Source organism: Anopheles stephensi, unplaced genomic scaffold (assembly GCF_013141755.1).
Source record: "Anopheles stephensi strain Indian unplaced genomic scaffold, UCI_ANSTEP_V1.0 ucontig290, whole genome shotgun sequence".
In the NCBI taxonomy this organism is placed as follows: domain Eukaryota; kingdom Metazoa; phylum Arthropoda; class Insecta; order Diptera; family Culicidae; genus Anopheles; species Anopheles stephensi.
The window spans coordinates 1-21,556 of NW_023405225.1; the positions used below are offsets into that span (position 1 = coordinate 1).

General features: G+C 47.2%; 5 protein-coding genes across 5 annotated transcripts; 2 read left to right on the forward strand and 3 right to left on the reverse strand.

Moving 5' to 3' along the window:
• Positions 1-1,278: 1,278 nt before the first annotated feature.
• Positions 1,279-3,621, reverse strand: LOC118516415 (UBX domain-containing protein 6-like). Its single transcript, XM_036062278.1, has 2 exons — positions 3,042-3,621; positions 1,279-2,907 (listed from the first exon to the last, which is right to left on the reverse strand). The coding sequence occupies exon 2, from the start codon at positions 2,814-2,816 to the stop codon at positions 1,500-1,502; it is 1,317 nt and encodes a 438-aa protein (XP_035918171.1). The 5' UTR covers positions 2,817-2,907; positions 3,042-3,621; the 3' UTR covers positions 1,279-1,499.
• A 320-nt stretch (positions 3,622-3,941) lies between these two features.
• LOC118516417 (ribonuclease kappa-like) lies at positions 3,942-5,424 on the forward strand. Its single transcript, XM_036062280.1, has 3 exons — positions 3,942-4,160; positions 4,298-4,417; positions 4,510-5,424. Exons 1-3 carry the CDS (start codon positions 4,092-4,094, stop codon positions 4,606-4,608), a joined length of 288 nt encoding a protein of 95 aa, XP_035918173.1. The 5' UTR covers positions 3,942-4,091; the 3' UTR covers positions 4,609-5,424.
• On the reverse strand, positions 5,291-9,931 carry LOC118516413 (structural maintenance of chromosomes protein 3-like). Its single transcript, XM_036062275.1, has 3 exons — positions 9,623-9,931; positions 9,443-9,558; positions 5,291-9,375 (listed from the first exon to the last, which is right to left on the reverse strand). The coding sequence occupies exons 2-3, from the start codon at positions 9,455-9,457 to the stop codon at positions 5,785-5,787; spliced, it is 3,606 nt and encodes a 1,201-aa protein (XP_035918168.1). The 5' UTR covers positions 9,458-9,558; positions 9,623-9,931; the 3' UTR covers positions 5,291-5,784.
• Positions 9,932-10,017: 86 nt separating this feature from the next.
• LOC118516414 (DNA primase large subunit-like) lies at positions 10,018-11,945 on the forward strand. Its single transcript, XM_036062277.1, has one exon. The coding sequence runs from the start codon at positions 10,144-10,146 to the stop codon at positions 11,833-11,835; it is 1,692 nt and encodes a 563-aa protein (XP_035918170.1). The 5' UTR covers positions 10,018-10,143; the 3' UTR covers positions 11,836-11,945.
• Positions 11,946-12,472: 527 nt separating this feature from the next.
• On the reverse strand, positions 12,473-16,303 carry LOC118516416 (transcription factor AP-1-like). The gene is made up of 2 exons (XM_036062279.1): positions 14,344-16,303; positions 12,473-14,268 (listed from the first exon to the last, which is right to left on the reverse strand). Exons 1-2 carry the CDS (start codon positions 14,996-14,998, stop codon positions 13,946-13,948), a joined length of 978 nt encoding a protein of 325 aa, XP_035918172.1. The 5' UTR covers positions 14,999-16,303; the 3' UTR covers positions 12,473-13,945.
• Between the last annotated feature and the right edge of the window lie 5,253 nt (positions 16,304-21,556).

The window sequence follows — 21,556 nt, forward strand, 5'->3', positions numbered from 1 at the left end:
TTTGCCCGCCGAACGCACGTACGTCAAAACGTCGGATGTAACAAACAGGCGAAAACCGAACATACTTTCTCGTCGCTGACTGCGGGAAAACCCCCGTGTACACACATATTTTCACGATGGAAAACGTGAAAACTCACCGTAAGTTTATCGATCGATCGGTTTGGGATCTGTTTCGCACGGAGATGCAATTTACCGCCCCCCTCCTTTCCCCTTTTAGATGAGCAGGAAGTGACGGGTGTGGTGTCGCGGAGTGGTCGTGTTTGCAAGAAACCTACCAAACTGATGGACTTCCAATCGCCGGATGATATTGAAGCGAAGCAAAAGAAGCTGCCAGCTCTTCGCATCGGAATTCGCCAAACTGTCCTCTTCTCAGGTTGGCTCTGCCTGGCGTACTCAGCCGCCACAGGCACACTATTTTAGTATTTTTGTTTTGTTTTTCGCCACAGGAAGATGTGCACACACGGATCGGATGAGAATGATGATGAGTCCCACACGAACGGATCAAGCGGAATCGAAATCATCGTACGCAGTGATGAGGATCCGATGGAGCTTGACGACGGGATGGATGATGGTGACGAAGCGAAGGCGAGCTAGTGATTGACTCTGCATCGAAGAAAAAGGTAGCCGTGTGAAAAATCATCCGGAAGACAAAACCCGTTCCCGTTTAACGTTGCTTGATTACAGGCGGTGAAAAAAAGGAACGATAAAAGCAAACGCTCCGGTCGTGTCTCAAAGCGGGAAGCCGAACCGCTACCAAGCGTAGGAAGGCGAACAAACGTAGCTCGACCCCACACAAGGAAGGAGAAACCCTCCGTCCCCAAAGCCAACCTGCCCGGTTGCTTGCCAACCGATGTAGCGGCACATCTAAGCCTACTGGGCGACAGTTTAACCATTATCGGGGAACGGTTAAAGGAACACGAAGTAAGTGAACCGTACCGGGTACTTATTGGGAGAACGTTAGTACGTTAACTGTTTGCTTCGTAGGGACAGATAACCGTTTCCGGCAGTTTGTCGGTACTGCTGGACAGCTTGATTTGCTCGCTCGGACCGCTGATGTGCCTGACGCTTCAAATACCGGGATTGGACCGTAATTCCGACCATCTGCGGGAACTGTTCCGATCCACGCTGGACAACATTGCCTACGTAATGCCCGGTTTGTAGACGGCATTTTGTTTCGTTTAATTCTTCCAATATTTTTAATTTAATACGTGATACTTTTAGTTCTATTTTATTTTGGAAATTTGAAGAAATTATAAATATAAAGAAAAAAAAACAACATGCCCTGCTGGTACTGTATTCCGTGCGCTTTTATTTGCATTATTATACCTCACTGATCACAATTATTCACACCTTACAAGAGGAGGGTTGCTTTTACAAACACGCTGCTAGTTCATACGCGGCACAACTGTTGCCTCTGCTGCCTCGAAGTAGCTAATAAGGTTTGTTACTAAAAATACATAATTTAACACCATCCGTCCGGTGCAGTGGGGGAACGGGGCTTAAAACGATTGAATCAACAGCATCATCTCTTCCTTCAGGAATTCGGTCAGATTTTTAGACTCGTTTTCGTACGTAAAGTTAAACACTACCGTCGGCACCAGCCGCAGATCGTACAGCGATTTGTCGAGGTCTTCCTGATGGTCGAATTTTAGGCCACCGGGCGATACCAGTGAAAATTCGGCCGATTCGTGCATCAGGCAGGACTGCACGAACTCGTACACCTGGCCTAACTTATCGTACACGCTGAACGTCCCCTGCAGGTACACACCGTTCGGGAACCGGACGCGTATCAGCGAGAATTTGTAACGATTGATCGTGCGCAATTCTTCCCGTTCGCGCATTGCCTTCGTTTTCAGGATCTGCGCCTGCTCCAGTGCTTCCGTGCGGGCCTGCTGTTCGCGCTTAATCTCTTCGGGCGATATGCGGAAAAAGTCCGGTGGCAAATTGTGTCGTCGTACCTGCGACGGTAGCAACACCTGCAGATTACGATCCAGCTCGACCGGGATCGGTTCGGCAGCCTTTAACGCTTCGAGCAGCACCTCGAGCGAACATTCCGGATCGATGTTATCCTCGGACCAGATCAGGTGCGGTTCATTGTCGAGCTCGATCTCAACGAATCCGGCTGCGTGTAGGAAATCGAGCGACCCTTCGCACACCTTTATCTTGTCGCAAAACATACGGTTGGTCATGCGGATCTTCTTGTACTTCTCCTCGCTGGGATTGTTGACGATGTTTTCGATGCATTTGGCAAGCGTTTCGATGCACACCTCCGCCTTATCCTTGGGGTTGCAGTTGTAGATGATCAGACACGCCGTGAGGCCCCGGTCGGCGGCCAACTGTTCGTACAGAAACTCCCTGATCCTTCCTTTCCATTCTTTGTACGGCAAAATTTCGTCCCCGATCATTGGGCAGCGGAAAAACACGCCCCGGACGGCATAGTCTTGACGGGCCGCCTCCCCAGCAGTGTCCTGCTCGGGCGTTTCGTGCTCCGACGAGTGACCCGCTTCTTTGGATTTCTTTTCCGCTTCCAGCTCCTTCCGTACCTGGGCCCGGATCGCCGCCAGCGAAGTGTTGAACTCTTTCTTGTCCTTTCCCTCGAAGCGTGCTAGGGCGGCATTGGCTGCAGCTTTCGCTTCCGCCGACAGTTCGCTACGTTTCGGCGGGATGTACGCATCCTTCTGCTTCGACGAGCTGGCCTTCGATGGTGGTGGAGGTGCTTCCGAATTAAGCTTCCGGCCCGGTCCAGCAATACCAAGCTTGAGCTTGGCCTCCGCTCGTTTCTTGAAGAAAAAGTTCTTTATCTTGCTCGGTGCCATGGTCGGCGCGCTTAAATCCTCGGCGTATGTTCCTTGGGCAGATTCAAGCGGGCCACGGACAGCTTCAACTCTTCGATCTCTTTAGCGGTACCTACGGAAGTGAATGATGACAGTTTTCAAACTATGTCGCTTTCCATCTTCCTTATCACCCTGATAACCCGTACTTCGAGCACCACCAACAACAACAAAAAACCATTTTACGATGACTCATCGATCGATACTTACTGGGACGAATGAAGCGATTCGTTATTCGGTTTCCGTACTTGCACCAGGCTAGCGCGATGCACACCACCAGCGCCAATAGAATTGAGGAGAAAATCTGCAGCAAAAACAGCTGAAAGTCCGTAAAATCCAACCACCGTGCACCGCTGCCGAGAGCAAACTTGGCCAGCTGCAATGTTTCGCACAGGAAGCACCAACCGGTGGTCAACAGGTTCAGCTCGTACGCCACCGATTCGCCGACACTTTCACCACCCGCGTAAGTGTGGCCAGCTGCTGGTGCTGCTGCTGGTGTGTCTACCGTTGCTGGCAAGGACGACGGAGACGGTGCTGCTGCCGATGATGGCGTGAACTGCCTGCGCACTAAGTTGCTCACTACGAGCAGATAGTCCGATAGCACCTTTGTAATGTTCAGTGATGAAAGCGCATCGAAAAACATTGAATCGGATGCGCAAACAAGAACAGCGCGACGGGAGAAAACAAAAAAAGAGAGGATATTGTACGGCTTTCCCGAGCTTGCAGATTTCCAATAATGACACACAAGTTTGCAAAATCGTCAATGTTCGATATTTACGTTTTTCGTTGTTTTACTGTCAAATCGATCGACGGATGCATTGCACGTTTACACCCTGCGGGTTGAGTCGGGATTGAGTGAGAGTTTCAATCCATCTACAGCAGGAATTAAAAAGGTTCAAAGAAACCAAGCGCAATCCATCCAAAATGTTATTACAATAAAGCAAATATTTGTCCTGATGGACAGATTCATCGTTAAGCATGTAGTTTTACAACTACGGTGTAGTAATAATCCTCGAAATCTCAAACTAAATCTACAACAATTGAAATACAGCAGTGTGCGCACGCCCTCGCCAGCCGATCCCAATTGACAGCTCGCCCAGCTGTCACATGACCCGTTTCTGACGGCTAGTGCAAAAAAAAAGAGTCTTGTGATCAATTGCCAGTGGTTCGAGGGCGCAGAAACCTTTTTCGGGCAGCCGTATTTTGCGCTTTTGCACACATTTTCCCGACCCAACACACCAGTATTGACACGGACAGAAAATGCCCATCTGCGGACCGAAACTATCCCTGTGCGGTTTGATTATCTCCGTCTGGGGCATAATCCAGCTGGTAAGTGTGTTTGCCTGTACCCCCCGTTTGTTTATCGTAGCGCCTCCATCCGGGAGAGGATGGTGGGATGAATAATCGATAATCGGATTCATCTCGAAGCTGTGTTTTGTGATCCAATTCCCTGTTCTACCTTGCAGCTGCTGATGGGAGTGTTCTACTACATCAACAGTGTCGCCCTGATCGAAGATTTACCGCTGGAGGAGCACTATCCAACGCCGCAAGAGTTCTATGCGGCCGCTGACGTCGCCTACAGTCAGGTGATTAAAATTTCCGACCCTCGAGGATAGCTTATCATACCACAGCTTCAAACGGGAACGTTTCATTACACTCCGGTTTCATGTTTTTGCAGAATGCATACAACTGCTGGATTGCTGCCTGTATCTACGTCGTGACGCTGGTCATCTCGGTCCAGCAGTTCCATGCGAACAGCCGCTCGACGGTCGCCTAAATTCCACCCGGCAAAGACACCCATCTTCATCTCCCTCCCCACAACAAACAAAGCGCAAAGAAGAGAACAACACCTTAGGGCGTAATTTAGTATGAAGGGCTGCCGATTCTAAACGCATACGGAAGGCTCCGCTTGCTCCTACGATGTAAATATGTGTTTTGGTGTCCATCACCATTAAGTTGTCCCTATCGTTCCCTCGAACAACATTCCGAGTAGGTGTGCCCGGTTGAACGCAAACATCATCATCATACGTTCGAACTCAAAAATCCTTCCGCTCCGATTTCCCTGTACTGTGTTTTGTTAAGTCAGGTCGCAACCAGAACATCGTATAACTTCACCAGACGAAGAACCGTTTTATCAATGAGCCATACAGTGAACAAACGTGAATGGGCCCCGGTTCCTGGATGCTCCGGTGGGTTTCGTGCTGCTGGAGAAACGTCACCGTATTATCCCTTCCATCTCTGTACGTGCGCGCACTCGGAAGGAGTGATAATTGTAAAGAAACGGTAAATATATTAAACCCAACCCACAACACTTACAAACACCCGCTCCCTGTTTGGACTATTAAATATGGTTGCAATTGGTTGATTATTGATGTAATAAAACAATAGTAAAGTATGTTTTACGTTCTCTTTCATTACGAATGTTCGAATGTTGGTGGTTGCAAATTGCCTAGCGCCAGTTTTAAAATTTAGCAGCTCTTTATTTAGCTCTCCGGACAGTTAAAGTTACATTATCCTGCACTGTGACGGTTTAAATATACAGACAAACACACACGAAATACGAATAACTAGAATAGAGAATAGATAAAACCAACTACCGTGTCTTAATGATAATTATTTTAACTCCCGCAAAACAGTCTGGACTCTGTAAACCACATACTCTATTTTCTCTCTCAAAATCATGCACGAGTGAGTCTAATGTAAGCTTAAAACGGAAGGAACTTCCCTTCTTATGTCTGTTTAAAATTGCCGATTTAATTTAAAATGTTGAATTTTTTTTTTTGAATTTCGGTCACTATTTTGTGATAAATTTAAAACTGTTTTTTCTGAAAGGGATTCCAAAATAAATATGGTCTAAAAGAGGTCGTAAGCCTGCCACCGTAAGTTCCTCGATAAAATCAGTTAAAAAATATATAGTGCAGAATGTGATTCCAAGGCCCGCTCGACCGCCCCCTTAACCGTGCGTCGTGTCATCGTCGACAAAGTCCCGTGCAACCTCCTTCGTCACGCAATCCACATGACTTACCTTGTTCCGGAACCGCACGCCGTAAAACTTGTGCGCCTTCTCCATCAGCTCCGGCCGGAACGTGGTCGTAATGAACTGGGCCCGATCGCTCTGCTCGTGTATCATGTCCGCCACCGCGCTACGGTGCTGCGCATCCAACGCTTGATCGATTTCGTCGAACAGATAGAACGGTGCCGGATCACACTTCTGGATGGCGAAGATGAGCGCCAACGCTACCAGCGACTTTTGCCCACCGGACAGCTGATTCATCTCACGCATCTCCGCATCGACCTGCGTGAACGACACGCGGATACCGATGCCGGTAAACTCGTCGGACGTTTCCACCTCGCGCTCCATATCGTTACCCTCGGCATCGTTCGTGGTGCGCAGGATCAGGTGCCCGTTGCCCTGCGGCACCAGCTTCTTAAACACCTCGGAAAAGTTGGCCGCCACCTGCCGGAAGGTGAACTGGATCGCTTCCACCTTGCGCGCCTCGAGCAGCTGCATCAGCTCGCAGATCTTGTCCTTGCCCACGTCCAGCTCCGCCTTGCGCTTGTACAGCTTCTCCTTCTGCTCGGAAAAGCTTAGAAACTGATCGAGCGCCTTCTTGTTCACGTGATTGTACTTCTTCAGATGCTGGTTCGCCTTTTCCAGCTCCTTGAACAGTGACTTCAGCGACATCTTCTGGTAGCTCGCGTCCACATTCGGTAGCGCACCGAGTCCGGCAATCTTTTCCGTACATTCGTCCATCTTCTGGTGCAACATGTTTTCCTTGGTGGCCCACTTTTCCATCCGCTTGCCATCCTCCTCGAGCTTTTCCTGCGCTTCCTTCTCCTTCTGAATCCACGTTTCCAGCTCTTTCTGCAGCGTTTTCTGCAGCCGGAGCGCTTCGCTTAGCTTCCGGTCGACCTCCTCCGTGTCGGAGAGGACCTTCTTGATGCGCTTTTCCGTCGCGACCACCTCGTTGCGGCAGTTCGTTAGCTGACGTTTGCGATCCTCGACCGAGATTTCCTGCAGCGCCTGGACCAGCTCGTCCTTGCGGCGGAACAGATTGTTGGTGAGCAAGTTCTCCAGCTTGTTTTTCGTCACCTCGAGGCTCATGCGGGACGTGAACGCTTCCTTGTTCTCCTGATTCAGCCGCCGGATTTCATCGTTCAGCGAGTCAACCTCGTGCTGGTCCTGCACCGACAGCTGCGACATTAGCTCCTGGTGCAGTTCGTTCTCCAGCCCTTCCTTGGTGCTGGTCATCGCCTCCAGGTTGGCCTTACACTGGGCCAGCGAACGTTCCTTCGGGCTGCGGAACCGCTCGATACGCGACAGCTCGTCCTTCATCAGCCGAATGTCGGCCTGTATCTTCTCGAACGCATCCTTCGATTTGCCCTGCTTCGTTTCCGTCTTTTGCATCTCCGACACGATCGAGTTAATGTTCGCCTCGGTTTGCTTCAGCTCGGCCCGAAAGTCGGCCAACTCTTTCTCGTGCTCCTGGATCAGCTGGCTGTACTCGGACCGCTTCTTCTGCATCTCCAACCGCGAGCGGGACGTGTTAAAGTATCCACCGGTAAGCGAACCCTTCGACGATACCTGATCGCCCTCGAGCGTCACGCAGTCGAGCCCGGTACTTTTGGCCAGCTCGGTCGCACGCTCCAAATTACGACAGATGAGCGTTTTGCCGAAGATGTACCGCAACGCCTTATCGTACTGCTCTTCGTACTTGAGCTTCGAAATCATCGGAATGGAATCGGGATCCTCCGGATAGTCGTGGATCTTTACCTGCAGTCGGTTCAGTGGCATGAACGTGACCTCGCCCGGCAGCTTCTGCTTGTTCATTTCCTTCAGAATTTGGGTACCGACCCGGTCCGATTCGACGATGTGATGAAACAAACGATTGCCGGCCGTCACCTCGACCGCGGTGTAGATCGATTTGTCACAGTTAAAGTTCTCAATCACCGGCCCGTAGTAGGCGTTGGCAATCTCCGCAAACTCACGGCCCCGCTGCTGGAAGCTTTCCAACACTTTGCGCACCGAATCGCGCCCGTTCAGGATCGGCTTACCGGCCATCGAACGTAGCGCTTGGTCCGCGCGCGCCAATTCTTCCTTATACCCCGACAGTGTCTGCGTGACCGCCGTTTCCTTCTTCCAGATATCGTTCCTCAAACTCTGGTAGTGGTCCTTTTTCTTCTTCAGCTCGTAAAAGTTCTTGTTGTGCTCGTCGATCTGGACGCGCAACTGCTCGAACGATTCCGTGTGCTCCTGGATCTTCTTTTCCAGCTCGCTCTGCTTCGAGATGTCCTTCTTCAGATCATCCTGCAGCTTGTTCTGATGGGATATCTTATCCTTGATCTGTTTGTTCAACGATTTCAGCTCACCCTGGATCCACTTGTCACGTTCCTCCTTCGAGGAGAACTGTGATCCACGGCCCTGCTTGGCGTACAGCTCTTTGCGCTTTTGCTCCTTCAGATTCAACTCGCGCGAGCATTCTTCCTCCTTGCGACGCATCGCTTCGTACCGGGGGCGAACCTGTTCCAGCTCCTTCTCCTTCTCGGCGATCGTGATCTTCAACCGTTCGAGCTCCTGTTCCGCCCGTTCCTTCGATTTGTTATCGCCCTGCACCTCGTCCGACAGGTCGGAAATCGTTAGGTCGAGCTTGGTTTTCTCGCGCAACAGCTGCTGATGTTCGGTCGCTAGCACCGACTTTTCGTCCTTTGCCGTCACCACATCTTTCTTAGCATCTTTCAACGACTTTTGGGCGTTTTTAAGCCGCTCCTGGGCTTTTTGTATTTCCTGCGTAAGTAGCATCTGTTTGTCGCCGGACGATTTGCGCTGCGTGTCCAGCTCTTCCAGCTGTTTGCGCGTTTCCTTCAGCTCCGTCTCGTAGATGACGTACTCGAGCGTTCGGCGTGCCTTGTCCCACTTCTGGTACTCGGACAGTTCCTCCTTTTCCTCCTCGAGCGTTTTCAGCCGATCCTCGATCGTGCGCAGATACTCGGAAATCTTTTCCAGCTTGCCTTCGCTTTCACGCAGCAGATTCATTGATTCTTCCTTACGCTCGTCGTACACTCGCGTTCCGGCCACCTCTCGGAGCAGCTTCAAACGATGCGAATCGGGTGCCGTTGCCATCTGGTTGATCTTACCCTGCTTCACGATGTAGTACGGGTTGGAGTTGGAAAAGCCGGCCGATTCGAGCAGATTGACCACCTCCGAGCGGGGTACGACTTTCTTGTTGAGGAAATATTGATCCTTCTTTGCGCCGATCACTCGGCGAAGATAGATTTCCTCCTTGTCGATCGGTACACGATTGTCCGAGTTGTCGAAAATGATTTCCACGTAAGCGGACATGGCCCGGGGGCCCGTTCCTTCATGCAGCAATGCCTGCCTCTGCTCCGGCCGCAGATGGGTAAACTCATCGCTGAGCACAAACTGAATCGCGTAGAAGAAGTTACTCTTGCCCGATCCATTACGGCCCACCACTACGTTGTGCCGTTTGTCGAAGGGCTCCACCACGGTTTGCTCCCGGTAGCTCTTGAAGCCCTGAATGATGACCTGTGGGAGAAGAAAAAATGATTTTAGGTTTACAAGAATAAAAAAACGGATTAAGAGGGGTTTTTACCTGTTTTATATGCATTTTTGATGGAGAAAATATCTTCCTTTCTTCCACAACTGGAACCACAATGTAATGTGCCTTCTTCTTCTTCTTCTTTTTCGGTGGCCACTAGCTGGAGAGTTCTGATGGTGATGGAGAATGGAATGGTTAACCAGAAGTTCCACAAATCGTTTGCAAAGGACTTACGGCACAGTCCCGAATTGATTGCGGTCACTTTAAATCAGGCAAAATCGCCCAAAATGCTTCGATGCCGCACACTTTCGTATGGTCAGCACGCACCAATCCGGCAGCTAGAAGCCACTAGCTTTAGGCTATCGTATAGCCCTCTATTTGCAGCATTGCGATTGTTTTCCACTTTTCCACCAACAAAACACCGGTTGCGCTCGCAACTAGGCGAAGCCCAACCCGAATTTGGCAAACTTTTCCAATAGAAAAATGCGATTTCCTTTCAGGACGCCACCGTATAAACAAACCTCTCCTCAGACGCGCTTGGTCGAGTTGATCGATTATGGCTGCACCGTTACCTTTCGTCGACGAAGCAAAAGTAACGTAAACATGCCAACTGACAGCTGTCAGCCGGGTTGTCATAATAATGCGCGCGAAATCAAATGCTAACGTCGCTTTGTTGTTGTGGAAGGTGGCTAATTGTGTGCCGTGCTGGGCTGGTTATTTCTTAGTTTTTAGGGAAATAAAAGCGAAGGAACGAGATGATTAACTCGCGGCAAAACTATCTGAATGCTAAGCGCTTTTCGGCGGATCTGGCACTGGAGCACATCATACCGCACAACGTGTGTTTCTATCTGATTCCGCCGATCGTGGATCTGACGATCGACGAATTCGAGAAGCTGGCCCTGGAACGTTTGAAGATGCTGCGCCTGCTCGAGCAGGTTACGGCCAAAAACCCGAAAGTATCATCGGATGCATGGCGCGAAGCGGTTCTCCACGACGTTAACCACGAAGGGCTCCGTACGTACGCCAAACTGGCCCGTGGAAACGTGAACGACGATGTCAGCAAAGCCGCCCGGCGTAGGGATTATTTGTCACATTTCATCCTGCGCTTTGCCTACTGCCGGTCGGAAGAGTTACGCCGCTGGTTCGTGGCTCGAGAGATGGAACTGTTCAAGCTAAAGTTTGGCGGTTTAACGACGCGGGACGTGAAGGATTTCCTGGAGGTGTACGAGCTGGACTACAAACCGCTCACCGACGAAGAGAAGCTGGACATTTCGGAACATCTGTGCGCGAGCACGATGAACATTACCCGGCTGAAGGTGGAGACGCAAGACTTCTACGCGGTCCATTTTACCGAAGTGCTAAACCTGGTGCGCGATCGAAAATGCTTCCTGAAGGGCGGCATGGCGTACATTACACCCGAACACTTTACGCACGTGATCGGTAAGAAGCATCAGCAGCTGATTGAGGACGGTCTGAAGGGCCATTTGCGCCTGCTGCCCACGCTGGAAATCGACGAACGGTTCTCGATGCTGCTGAAATCGATCCACACGTCGTACACGGGCAAAAACTATACCGTCGCGAAAACGGGCTCCGTGCCGATCGAAAGTCTCGACCAGCTGTCGAAGAAATCGTTCGCCCTTTGCATGCGCAACGTGCACGACACGCTCCGGGCCACGCACCATCTCAAGCACGCCGGGCGCATGCAGTACACACTGTTCCTGAAGGCGATCGGTGTGACGATGGAGGATGCGCTGCGCTTCTGGCGCGAGGAGCTCACCCGCGGGAAGATACCGATCGAAAAGTTCGAGAAAGAGTATGCGTACAACATCCGGCACAACTACGGCAAGGAAGGTTCGCGGGTCAACTATTCTCCCTATTCGTGCATGAAAGTGATCACGACACCGATCGGGCCGGGTGAAACGCATGGCTGTCCGTTTAAAAATCTGGATCCGAGTTCGCTTAGGATGAAGCTGACCGGGTACGGATTGAGCGCGCTCGATGCCGACGAGGTGGCCGGGTATGCGGCCAAGGGCCACTATCAGATAGCGTGCGGCAAGTACTACGAGGTGATCCACGAAACGAAGCTAGAGGAGGGCATTAACCATCCAAACCAGTACTTCGAGCTGAGCCAGCTAACGATGGAGGGTAAAGAACGACCCAGGCAAGGAAATGCACCGAATCAAACGGCTCGCCGGAACTACAACCAAACGAACAGTCAGTCGACGCAGGACAGTGGATCGAGCTATGTGGCTGATTCGAGCACACTCAACGGTGCGGAGGATATGGAACTGTGGGAAATAATGGAATCGAAGGATAAAGAGGCGGATGTTACGATAAGTGAAGCAACGGCCACGGTTTACGATAAGAAGCAACTAACGCCGAAGCAAAGCAAATCCACGCAGGAATGGGAGGATGACGATTTCGATATGCTAGAGTTTAACGAGTGATGGCGGGGTGGTATTTATAATTGTAGGTTTAATAACGTTCGCTGTACTTTTTTACCTATACAATGGACAATTAATATAGAAATAAATGGTTCATTTTGAGAAGTAACTAACGGGTGAGCCTTATGGAATTCGTTCTCACGAACAGTTGCGCGCCTGAAGGTATGCAATCCGAAGTCACATGGCTCAAGCAATGTAAAAAAAATAGAAGGTGTTTCCGAGCATTTACTTAGTTTGATTTAAATCGCTGTTATTTGTGAATAACCACAGGAATACACATTCTCCACTTTTCTTTCCAATTAATACTAATAACTTCCTAGAGTAAACTTTTTCCTAAGCCACACTACTTTGGCAGTGAATTTAGGACGTGTTGACAATGACACAGTATTTAGCACTCCCAGCATACCAACACCGCTGAAGCCATCTGGTTCGCACCAGACATTTTACCAGACCCACCAAGGGAGTGAAGGTCAACAACTCCACACGCGAACCGCAGATCCAACAGATCCAACCACCACCAGTACCGTCGAAGATGACGTAATGCTGGTGCGGCTGAGACCAGCTGCAACCAGCACAGCATAGCTTACGGCCCAACTGAAATAAAATCAAACCAAAAATCGACCACCCAGCACTCAGCTTATTTTTTTTAGCAAAATAATTGTAATGTTCGTTTTATTTGTAAATATCTTCAAAAATAAGGTAATGCACGAAATCAAAACGAGCTTACAAATAAATATATGTTCAATGACTTGCTCCCTACCATCGCGCGGCGTTCCGTTGCGCAGCACATGGTGCTGCACCCGCTGCTGTTGCTTCCTGTACTAGCGAAAGTACTGCAATAGCTAACCGAAATGGTTTTGCACGTATAGTGGCATCGATTTGTATCGTTTCGTACACATTTTACGGCACACTGACTGACTGATCCTAGGGCCGTCGTTACGACAGTTTTTTTTTTGTAAAGCGTTTACTATATACAAACAAACACACACATTGCACGCACATTTAAATATACAAAACTAAAAGAAACTTGTTCTGGTTGAGAATCGGACAAAACATCGGAACATGCGTCGTGGTGCCTGCTGCTAAACCTTCCTCCGGTGGATAATTTTGTTCCTTTGCATTTTGTTAACATAAATTGCTAATTTGGGTAAAACAAAATAATTGGTTCCTTTCGTTATGGCATGCGAGTTCTACTTCTAGTGGCTTTCTGCTGACTATTTAAGCGGGGGTAAGTAAGGTGAAAGTTAAAAGCATACAAAGAAGCAACACAAAATTGTAAACACTGGCGGATAGTTTCCTATACCGGGACGTGGAGGGGGGCTAAAAACGTTTAAACTGGGAACGAGAAAGTGGATAAAGCGAGGGAAAACATCTAAATAAAACCTCTTTTACATTAAACGAGAACAAAGCTTACAAACTATCCATATGACACTAGAGCATTGCGGACGCGGACAATCTCGAACGCGTTATAACACAAGGTGTCCTCTGAAAAGCTCAATCCAACGACTAGAAGCACTTGTTTTTGAACTCGAATCCTACCATTAAAATAAACCTGACCTAAAATCTGACTCCTTACCTCCCAAACGCTGACGACCACAGGCAGTCAGACCTATTAACAGCTTATCGTCCTATACCTCACCTAAAACGGAACAGTTAGTCCCTTTTTTTCCTTTTCCGCCCTGTCCTGGTCACTAACTTATCGCTTAAATAACGCAATAATTGGTTAACACTAGATTTATCCACCGTTTTGTTTTCCGTTTTAAACTCCTTACTCGTCGCATTTGCACATGCACCGTTTCCTACTCCGCTTCCTCCGGCACATGGTCCTCTGTAGTGTACCCATGCACCTGTGTAAGCAACACTCCTACGTAATACGATAAGGCATTTCTGTGTTTCACAATGGCAATAAGCTTTGTTCGTGTGTCTGTGTTACTGTTTGCTGTGTGTCGTTTTGATTTGCTACGCTACTACTTATTGCTTTTCCCCCGTTTTTTGCAAAGCAATCGCGACGTCCTGCGCACGTTTGTTTGATCTCCTTAAAGGACAAATCTATAGTAAAGCGGAAGGCTACGATAAGGTAAGCCGCATTAGGGTTTTGGGCTCGCGAATCACCTCAAAACTTGCCCACCAGCGTAATCGTACAGCCATTGTTGTGGTGCTCGATCACCTGCTGCTTCAGCTGGAATATGTGCTGCTTCAGGCTGCACACCACACCGCTCAGCTCGGAATTTTGCGTTTTCAGTTCCTTGACTCGCTCCTCCAGCTTCGAGATGCGTTCCAGCTTCCGCCGGCGGCACTTGGAGGCGGCCACCCGGTTCCGCAACCGCTTCCGTTCCAGCTTGATGCGCTCCTGCGATTCCATATCGATCGGACTGACCGGGGGCGATTGATTGCTCGAGGTGGCCTGCGGTTCCTCCTTCACAACGCCTGGGTAATCTGTGTGGGTTAGGAAAATTGAAACCGATCATTAGATGGTGGGTCTTCTGGCAGAGAAACCGTGCCACTGCTTACCTAAGTTTGTGTAGGTAATTTCTCCCCCGCTCATACCATTATTGTGGCCGGAAGCTAGTACCGTACTGGCGAGATTGTTTGTCGTCGTACCACCCACCACCGGTACCACGGTCGTCGGGGCGGCCGTAGTAGGTGGACACAGCCGTTCCGCCGGTGCACCGCCAATGTTCGCACTGGGACCATTGTTGTTATTGCTCGTATTGCTGTTATTATTGTTGTTGTTGTTCGTGTTCAGCTTGCTGGTGGTGTCCTTCTTGTGGATGGAAAGCAGCGCATCCTCGAACCCTTTCGCAAACTGTTGCTGCTCGGACGTGGCCGATGGTGGGAAGATGATGGCGCTGGGCGTCGGCGTCGGTAGCGTCGCGTTGGTGCTAATGATTTTCTCCAACTCGGGCGACACCAGCTTCAGCATCTGCATGTCCGGCGAGGGCAGTACCGAGGGCATGGTGACGGACGCATTGTACCGCGTTTTGCGTGCCTTTCCCGGTGCGAGGTTCAGCTCGAGCGTGGCGGGCCGCTTCAACCCATTCCCGTTGCCCGTCGTAACACCGTTCGTCGTGGTGGTGGACGGTACGAACTGGGCGTTATTGTCCTCGTAGAACGATTCCATCGTGTTGTTGTTGGTGTGTTTGCTGTTCAGCACGTTGTTCCGCATCTTGCTGCTATTAGGTATTGGTGTCTCACGGTGCTTCAGCTTCGGCTGGTAGCAAAAAAAAGTGCTCCCGCAATTAACCCGGGCCTATAGCACTATGGCTTGTTAAGCCGTGCCAAGATTAAATATTTACGGTGTTGTTTAGGCACAGGGAACGAAATGTCAAATTGCGTACGATAAACAACAACCTTCGCTTCTTTGCCCAATCGAAGAATGCACTGACACTTGTTCGTTTGCTACACACCCATACAGCCGTCACACAAACACACTGCTGCGCTGATGTTGCAATCTTTATGTTTTGGGTTGCATACAGAAATCACGTTTTGAAGGTTAACGAGTCCCGCGTTCCGCGCACTGGAGAGCTTACAGATGCCACCGCGGCTGATAGTTTATCTATCGCGGTCCCTTGCAACTTCCCCGACAAGGGAGGACTAATATCACAATAAACACGGGAAGAGGAAATGACAGGCAATTTGAAGCACTAGCGCTAGCTCACACACACACACAGATACACAACTAACGTAAAGATACACACTGCTGCTGATTATCTGCGTTTCTTTCGATTTGCTTGTTCCGCTAAGGTCACTTGGATGTGTTATTTGCTGGGGTTTTCTTTTTTCTTAACGTGTTCGCCCAGTTCCGTCTTGCGAATAAGCTTCAAGTGTGCTAAGAGGCGAACTTTTTATCTGCTGTGTCGTTCTTTGCTTTGTGTCGCGCACGCACACTGTGACACAAGCAGCGAGAGCTCCAAACACACACACACACACACGCACGCGTACGCACAAGACCGCGCAATAATAATGAAACTGTCCCACTGGCAACAACACAAAGTATATATGCGGACCCAAATGAAAAGTGCGCGGGGTCTTTTCACGGGTTTTGCCGTGTGTGTTTCTTGTCACGCACACAAACAAACACGTGCGCGCACACACTGCTGCGACAACTGGGGAGAGATTTCGCAATGCACGGCAGCCTACGCCTAATTTATTCGACGTGTTTTACTGCCTGCCTGGTTGGTTTGGGACGGGTGGTGTCACATTTGCTTTTCGCACCTTTTCCACACTGATAATTTTCCAATCCCTTTTAAAGCCACACTTAGAACCGATGTTCACTTATCACAAACATAACAAAACATACACGGTGACCGGGGAGATGCAATTGTGTGCCCTTTGCGTACGAAAATGTTTCGTCGTCTCGTGATGGAAAACGATCGCTACCCGCTGCTGTCGAAGAAGCACACCGAGCAGCAGCACACACGCGCGCGTCCGGCTTGAACGTAGATAAACGAATGAATGGCGAATGGAAAAAAATGAAGCCGACTTGAACACCGACGGATCGGTTTGCGGGTAGTAGTGTTCGGCCGTGGAACATATGATTCATGGTGCTAAAAATAGCACGAGAGACGTCATCGGCGTGCGCTACGATTGGCTACCCGTGCTTCGCTGTGTGCTTGATCGTGTTGGGGAACCGTGCTGTTGCGCGTGTATTGTGTTGTGTTCGATTTTTCGCCTGTTTTCACCCATTTCCAACCCACCGATGGCCCACCCAGCTCACCCGACCTTGCTGGTGCCGATTTTTGGGGAGTTTCTTGTGGAGCGCGCGCGGAATGTTTAAAGACACGGCTTGAAATTGCGGGACCCGGTGGGCCGCAATATCGGGCCGGGTTGCGTTTTGAGGATGCGAAGTCGATGCGTGTATGCAAGAGTTTGAAAGCTGTTAAATCGCACCCCACACACAATGCCACCGGGTACAGTGCTGCACGAATTTTGTGCATCGTGGAAGCTTCGAGACGAACGTATACGATCGTTTGGAAGATTTTTTTTTTTTTTTCGTTTATTTATAGAGGCTTTGGGTCTTTGAGACTTCATTCGCCTCTATCGTTTGGAAGATGGAATTAGCGGAATTATTAGCGGTGAAATTTCATCAAAACTGGTTAAAAATCTAACAAGCTAAAATTTATGTCATTTAAATTTAGAGAGGTCCTCCAACCGTAGTTACTGTCCCAATATCTTCAAAAGCCTAAAGTCAATTACCAGACTTCCTTAAACACACGTCGAAAGGCCGCAGAGATGTAGTCCCAGTTGCTCGTAGAAAATCAGGCATAAGTGTTGCATCAAATAAATCAACATTATTTAGAAACATACTGTACGTTTCATACTTATCATACTTAACTAATTTTATTAACATTTTTTCATCAAAATCTACAAGAAAAAAATGTTACAAAAATTAGACATGAAATCTATATATATTTTTGATTTTATACAAAAAAAAAACATCTTCTTTCAATTTATTTGTTGAAGTTAAAAATAAAATATGAAAGTTTACGTACAACTTTTGGAATAATACTCTTCTGGTTTCTATTTGTTTTGGGGCCCCAGCTAGTACGGTCAAGGAGACTATTCAAGAAATCAGGTGCAGTTTTGTAAATTACAACAAAATAGAAAAAAAAATCAAAAGTGTGCTTTGAGTCCCAATTAGGCCTGTCGGCAAAAGGCGTACCGTACTGTTAGGAATAAAATTTGCACCTTCGCGTACCGGCGATCAGTGGGTGTATTGTACGGGGTGGTCGCTAATGTTTACCATATACCCCCAATCTCCACCCTGTCCCACCCCTCTCACCCTCGATTTGTCGCACCAAAAGCTTTTATTTAGCACGTATACTTTCAAGCCTTAGAATCCGGTTCCGGAAGGTAAACCAATTTGAAAGAATCCCTTTTTTTAAGCACAATTTGTCGACGACGTTGAAGGTGAAGGAAGGTAAATTGTAGATGGAAATAACAATAATATTAATTATGCGTGTGCGACAGGACAGACAACATGCTTTTTTTTGCGAATGCACCCTTTTTTGGCACACCCGGGCAAAAAGCGCGTGGAGCAAACGGCGTGCTGGAGCCGGAGGTTTTTGACCTTTGTGCCGCATTTTGGTTTGCAATTGATTTGCAATGCAGCAAAACTGTACGTTCGAATTAAGTTGCGAAGATGTCTTGCTGTATCAATTTATTATATTGTCACATAAAAAATCCTTTGTAAATTAAATAGAAAAATGTAATATTTTTCCCAGGAAATTTCAAAAACAAAGTTTTCCAATCGTAATCTATTATTAAAAAAAAATGTTTTTTTTTTTTATCTCGAAGTACGCCCAAGTCCCTGCTGTTGCTAGAAGAGCTACAAATATGAAAAATAAAAATGTTGCTGTCGTTTGCCTTTATTTAGATAGTGATAATGGTTCGTATTTGTTTGTTGTACGCGTACTTTTTTTCCGTAACGCTCAGCCTGCAAAGCAGAAACCGGCTTATCGCCAACGGCTAGCGCCACATGGTCGACTTCTCCGGATGACCGGATAACGGCCGAATTCCAGCCGAATGTCAAGAGGAGAACGTGCTGCCGAGTACAAATCGAAAGCGTCCCCGTCGGTCTATGCGCCAAGGACAAACCGTCGGGCCGTGTTCTATTCTTCTCTGCTCGGAATCAGAATCGGTCGGGTAGCGACAAAAAAAAAAAACAGGTTGCCGGGACACGAATGCGCCTGTCAGCCTTTCGAGAGCGATGCAAGGGAATGTGCATTCTAACTGCACCGAACGAAGAAGCTGCATTGTGGTGAGGGTGACATAGAAGACCCCGGGGGTAACGATAAGCAGAAACACGTTGCAACACGAACCCGGCCTGAAGATGGCTTTTCTTCGCAGAACACGGTCACACAAGCACGGACCACGTTCTGACATCATACTTCCCTTTGGCAGCACCATCGGTTTGTTGCTATTTCTATCCTGCTTGTACTGCATGTTGAGCTATGCTCGCGGTAGGCTGGGACTTTTTTATTTATCTCCCATTTGAGTTTGTTAGCAAAAGGCGCACGAGATGAGAGCTAAGAGCGAGAGAGAGAGAGAGAGCGAACAGAAGCAGAACCGCGATGCGAAAGAGAGAGAGACAAAACACTCAACAACTTGTTGTGTGCGCTCTTCTTCCTGCCCCGTGAGCGTCTTTTGCGGTGGCTTTTTTCAAGAAGACGCAAGTCAAAAGACGGCCAGCCAATGCAGGCCAGTGCCAGTGCGTGATGACTCATCGGACAATTATTTCCACGTCGTCTTACCACGGCCATCCCTTGCCCTTGGGGTCCGTGTCTGTGCGATCGTGGTTTCCGTTTTTGCTTCGATCGGGGTTTTTCTTGTCTTCTTTCGCTTCTCAATCGTTTTTATCGTTTATCGGGGTCCTTCTCGCGCTGTTCGCTGCAGGATTGCGTACAGTGACGAGCGGTTTTTATGATCACTCGATTATACAAAGATGCAATTTGCTTTTTGTTTTAAAGTTTAAAACTTGAGCTGAGCTTTTTGTTGTTTTTTTAGTAAATAAAATGAATTTTTTGTATCATTAAAATTTATGTAAAGTTTTGTGAAAATAATCGATCCACATTGGGATAACATATTTTCTTAACTGAGGTATTAAAAAAATGGCAGAAAATGCAATAAGTAGAAGCCGATATAGACAACATATTAAAGAAGCCCTAAATATAATAGACTGTTTTGTTTTTTTTTTTAAATTTATTATAAATTGTTGCTCGAAGCCATTTTCTATTATATTATCTTAACTTGACGCTCTAGCAATACGGCCAGGCATAAAAAATCTTAATTAGGCGCTTCAAATTATAATTTCCTATTCATTTTCCTAGTCCATCGATTTATGATTTAAAGAGGAAATAGTTTAACAATAAAATTCAAAAGTAATTAAAATAATGATAGTGTGATGGAATACATCAGAAATCTTTAGTTGGGAAAAATAATGGAAAATTGAGCATTACATTTAAATTGAATACCAAAAAAGGGTATTTATTTATTTATTTATTTTTAATTATGAAGGCTTGAAGCCGTATTGTCAACAAAAGAGGTAAGCAATACGGCCAGGCCGTTCTTTATGAATAAATTCAAAGACTTGCTTGATTTATTCACGAGCTATCTCATCAGGATTATTTCAAACTAAATTAATATTTAACCTTGATCGACCTCAACCATCGAAGTCGGACGATATTTGTACCGAGATGATCTGAGACTCCTGCTCTAAAACGCTCATAATCAATAACCTTAACCTTACCCAAGATCATAAAACAATCACTCTCACCTCACGCCTCTTGTATTGATGAAAATAGACATGCACTGTAGCTAAATTCCGACACGGTGTTTGCTGGTCGTTTATTTTAGCGTTTCACAATGCTTTTCGTTTTTACTTGCACGAAGAGATTGCGCTAGAATACTGTATTTTCTAGTGTTTTTATATATAAATTTATTGTATAAAACTCTGTTGAATTCCAAATAATAATTTATACATTCAAAAGTTAACACTGTCTCATTACCATCAAAGAAAATCCTTTAAATCTCTCTCAACAATCCAACACACGTTGCACTCGTTTTGGCGGGAAGCGTAAGGCATTTCCTTAGTGAAGGCATTTTCCACACCACTACATCTAGACACTCTGGCCGCACACTTGTTACCCCACCACTTACTTGTTTTGATATGCTTTCGATTTGGCACACTCGAAGCTGCTGCCGTTCCGAGAATCATGAATGAGTCGGTGTGCCGTGTGTGCGGACATCGAGTTAAAGCATGCGTGCGCAGACGGTTGGGAAATTCCCACGCGAATTGGACCAGGTGGGAGATTGTATGTATGCCCGGTTCGAGTTTAGTGAATGGCCAGCCAAGATAATGCGCAACATGCCTAGCGTAGACGAGTGGTCCTCAGCGCGTTCACCGCTAATGCTGCGCACGAAACCGGATAAGGTGCGTGTTCGACGTCATCGTTGCAAGTGTGTTTACTGCCGGACACCGGAACAGATAGCGTGTGAGTATTTGTTTTGTGTATTGACGATTGTTTATTGGTGGCGATAGCAAGAAAAGAGTGAGATAGCTGATTTGAAACTTATTACGATAAGTACTAGATTGAAACAGTCAATATTATTACTATCATCAAAAATACGATAAGAGGAGAGGTTTAATTAGTATGATAATTTATAAAGAAACAATAGGAGTATAATTTGGAGAACAATTTTAAAAAACCTTGATTATGTTTTTAAATCGGTTACACAGTAGCGGCGTGGGTTTTTCGTACGGAAATACTATATAAAATTGTTTTCAAAAAATATTAAACAAAATTACAAGATTTCCTTTAACTAATAACTAAATTCTGGTTCTATTTTCTGGTGACTCATAATTTCATTTTCTATAACAAATTAAATACACTTGACACACAAAATAAATAAAGAGTCAATCAAGTCATGTATGACAAAATTACAATCAGAATTGTAAAAAATATAATAAAATTTGCCATAAGGGTATTATTGTATCCACTGTAGGACTAACCATGGGAAATAGTTTCTATTTTAGTCTCCATGTGGAAAATAGGTGTGTAACAACTTTACAATTATTGCATCAGCAATATTGGAATCTTACATAAGTTTTTCGGACAGGCCAAGCATCATTTGGCTAAATTGTCCTTCAAGAATTGGCTAGAACATCAAAATTGATATAATATTGTTTTTTTGTAAGAGAACTAATGATTTAAAGAAAGTATTT

What these genes read in the sequence shown, in the direction of transcription:
- LOC118516415 (XM_036062278.1), bottom strand. Translation starts at nt 2,816, where the DNA reads ATGGCACCGAGCAAGATAAAGAACTTTTTCTTCAAGAAACGAGCGGAG.
- LOC118516414 (XM_036062277.1), top strand. Translation starts at nt 10,144, where the DNA reads ATGATTAACTCGCGGCAAAACTATCTGAATGCTAAGCGCTTTTCGGCG.
- LOC118516416 (XM_036062279.1), bottom strand. Translation starts at nt 14,998, where the DNA reads ATGCGGAACAACGTGCTGAACAGCAAACACACCAACAACAACACGATG. An exon ending in AATTACCTACACAAACTTAG is followed by an intron (nt 14,269 to 14,343) that starts GTAAGCAGTGGC and finishes TAACCCACACAG; the next exon opens with ATTACCCAGGCGTTGTGAAG.
- LOC118516417 (XM_036062280.1), top strand. Translation starts at nt 4,092, where the DNA reads ATGCCCATCTGCGGACCGAAACTATCCCTGTGCGGTTTGATTATCTCC. An exon ending in TCTGGGGCATAATCCAGCTG is followed by an intron (nt 4,161 to 4,297) that starts GTAAGTGTGTTT and finishes TCTACCTTGCAG; the next exon opens with CTGCTGATGGGAGTGTTCTA. An exon ending in CTGACGTCGCCTACAGTCAG is followed by an intron (nt 4,418 to 4,509) that starts GTGATTAAAATT and finishes ATGTTTTTGCAG; the next exon opens with AATGCATACAACTGCTGGAT.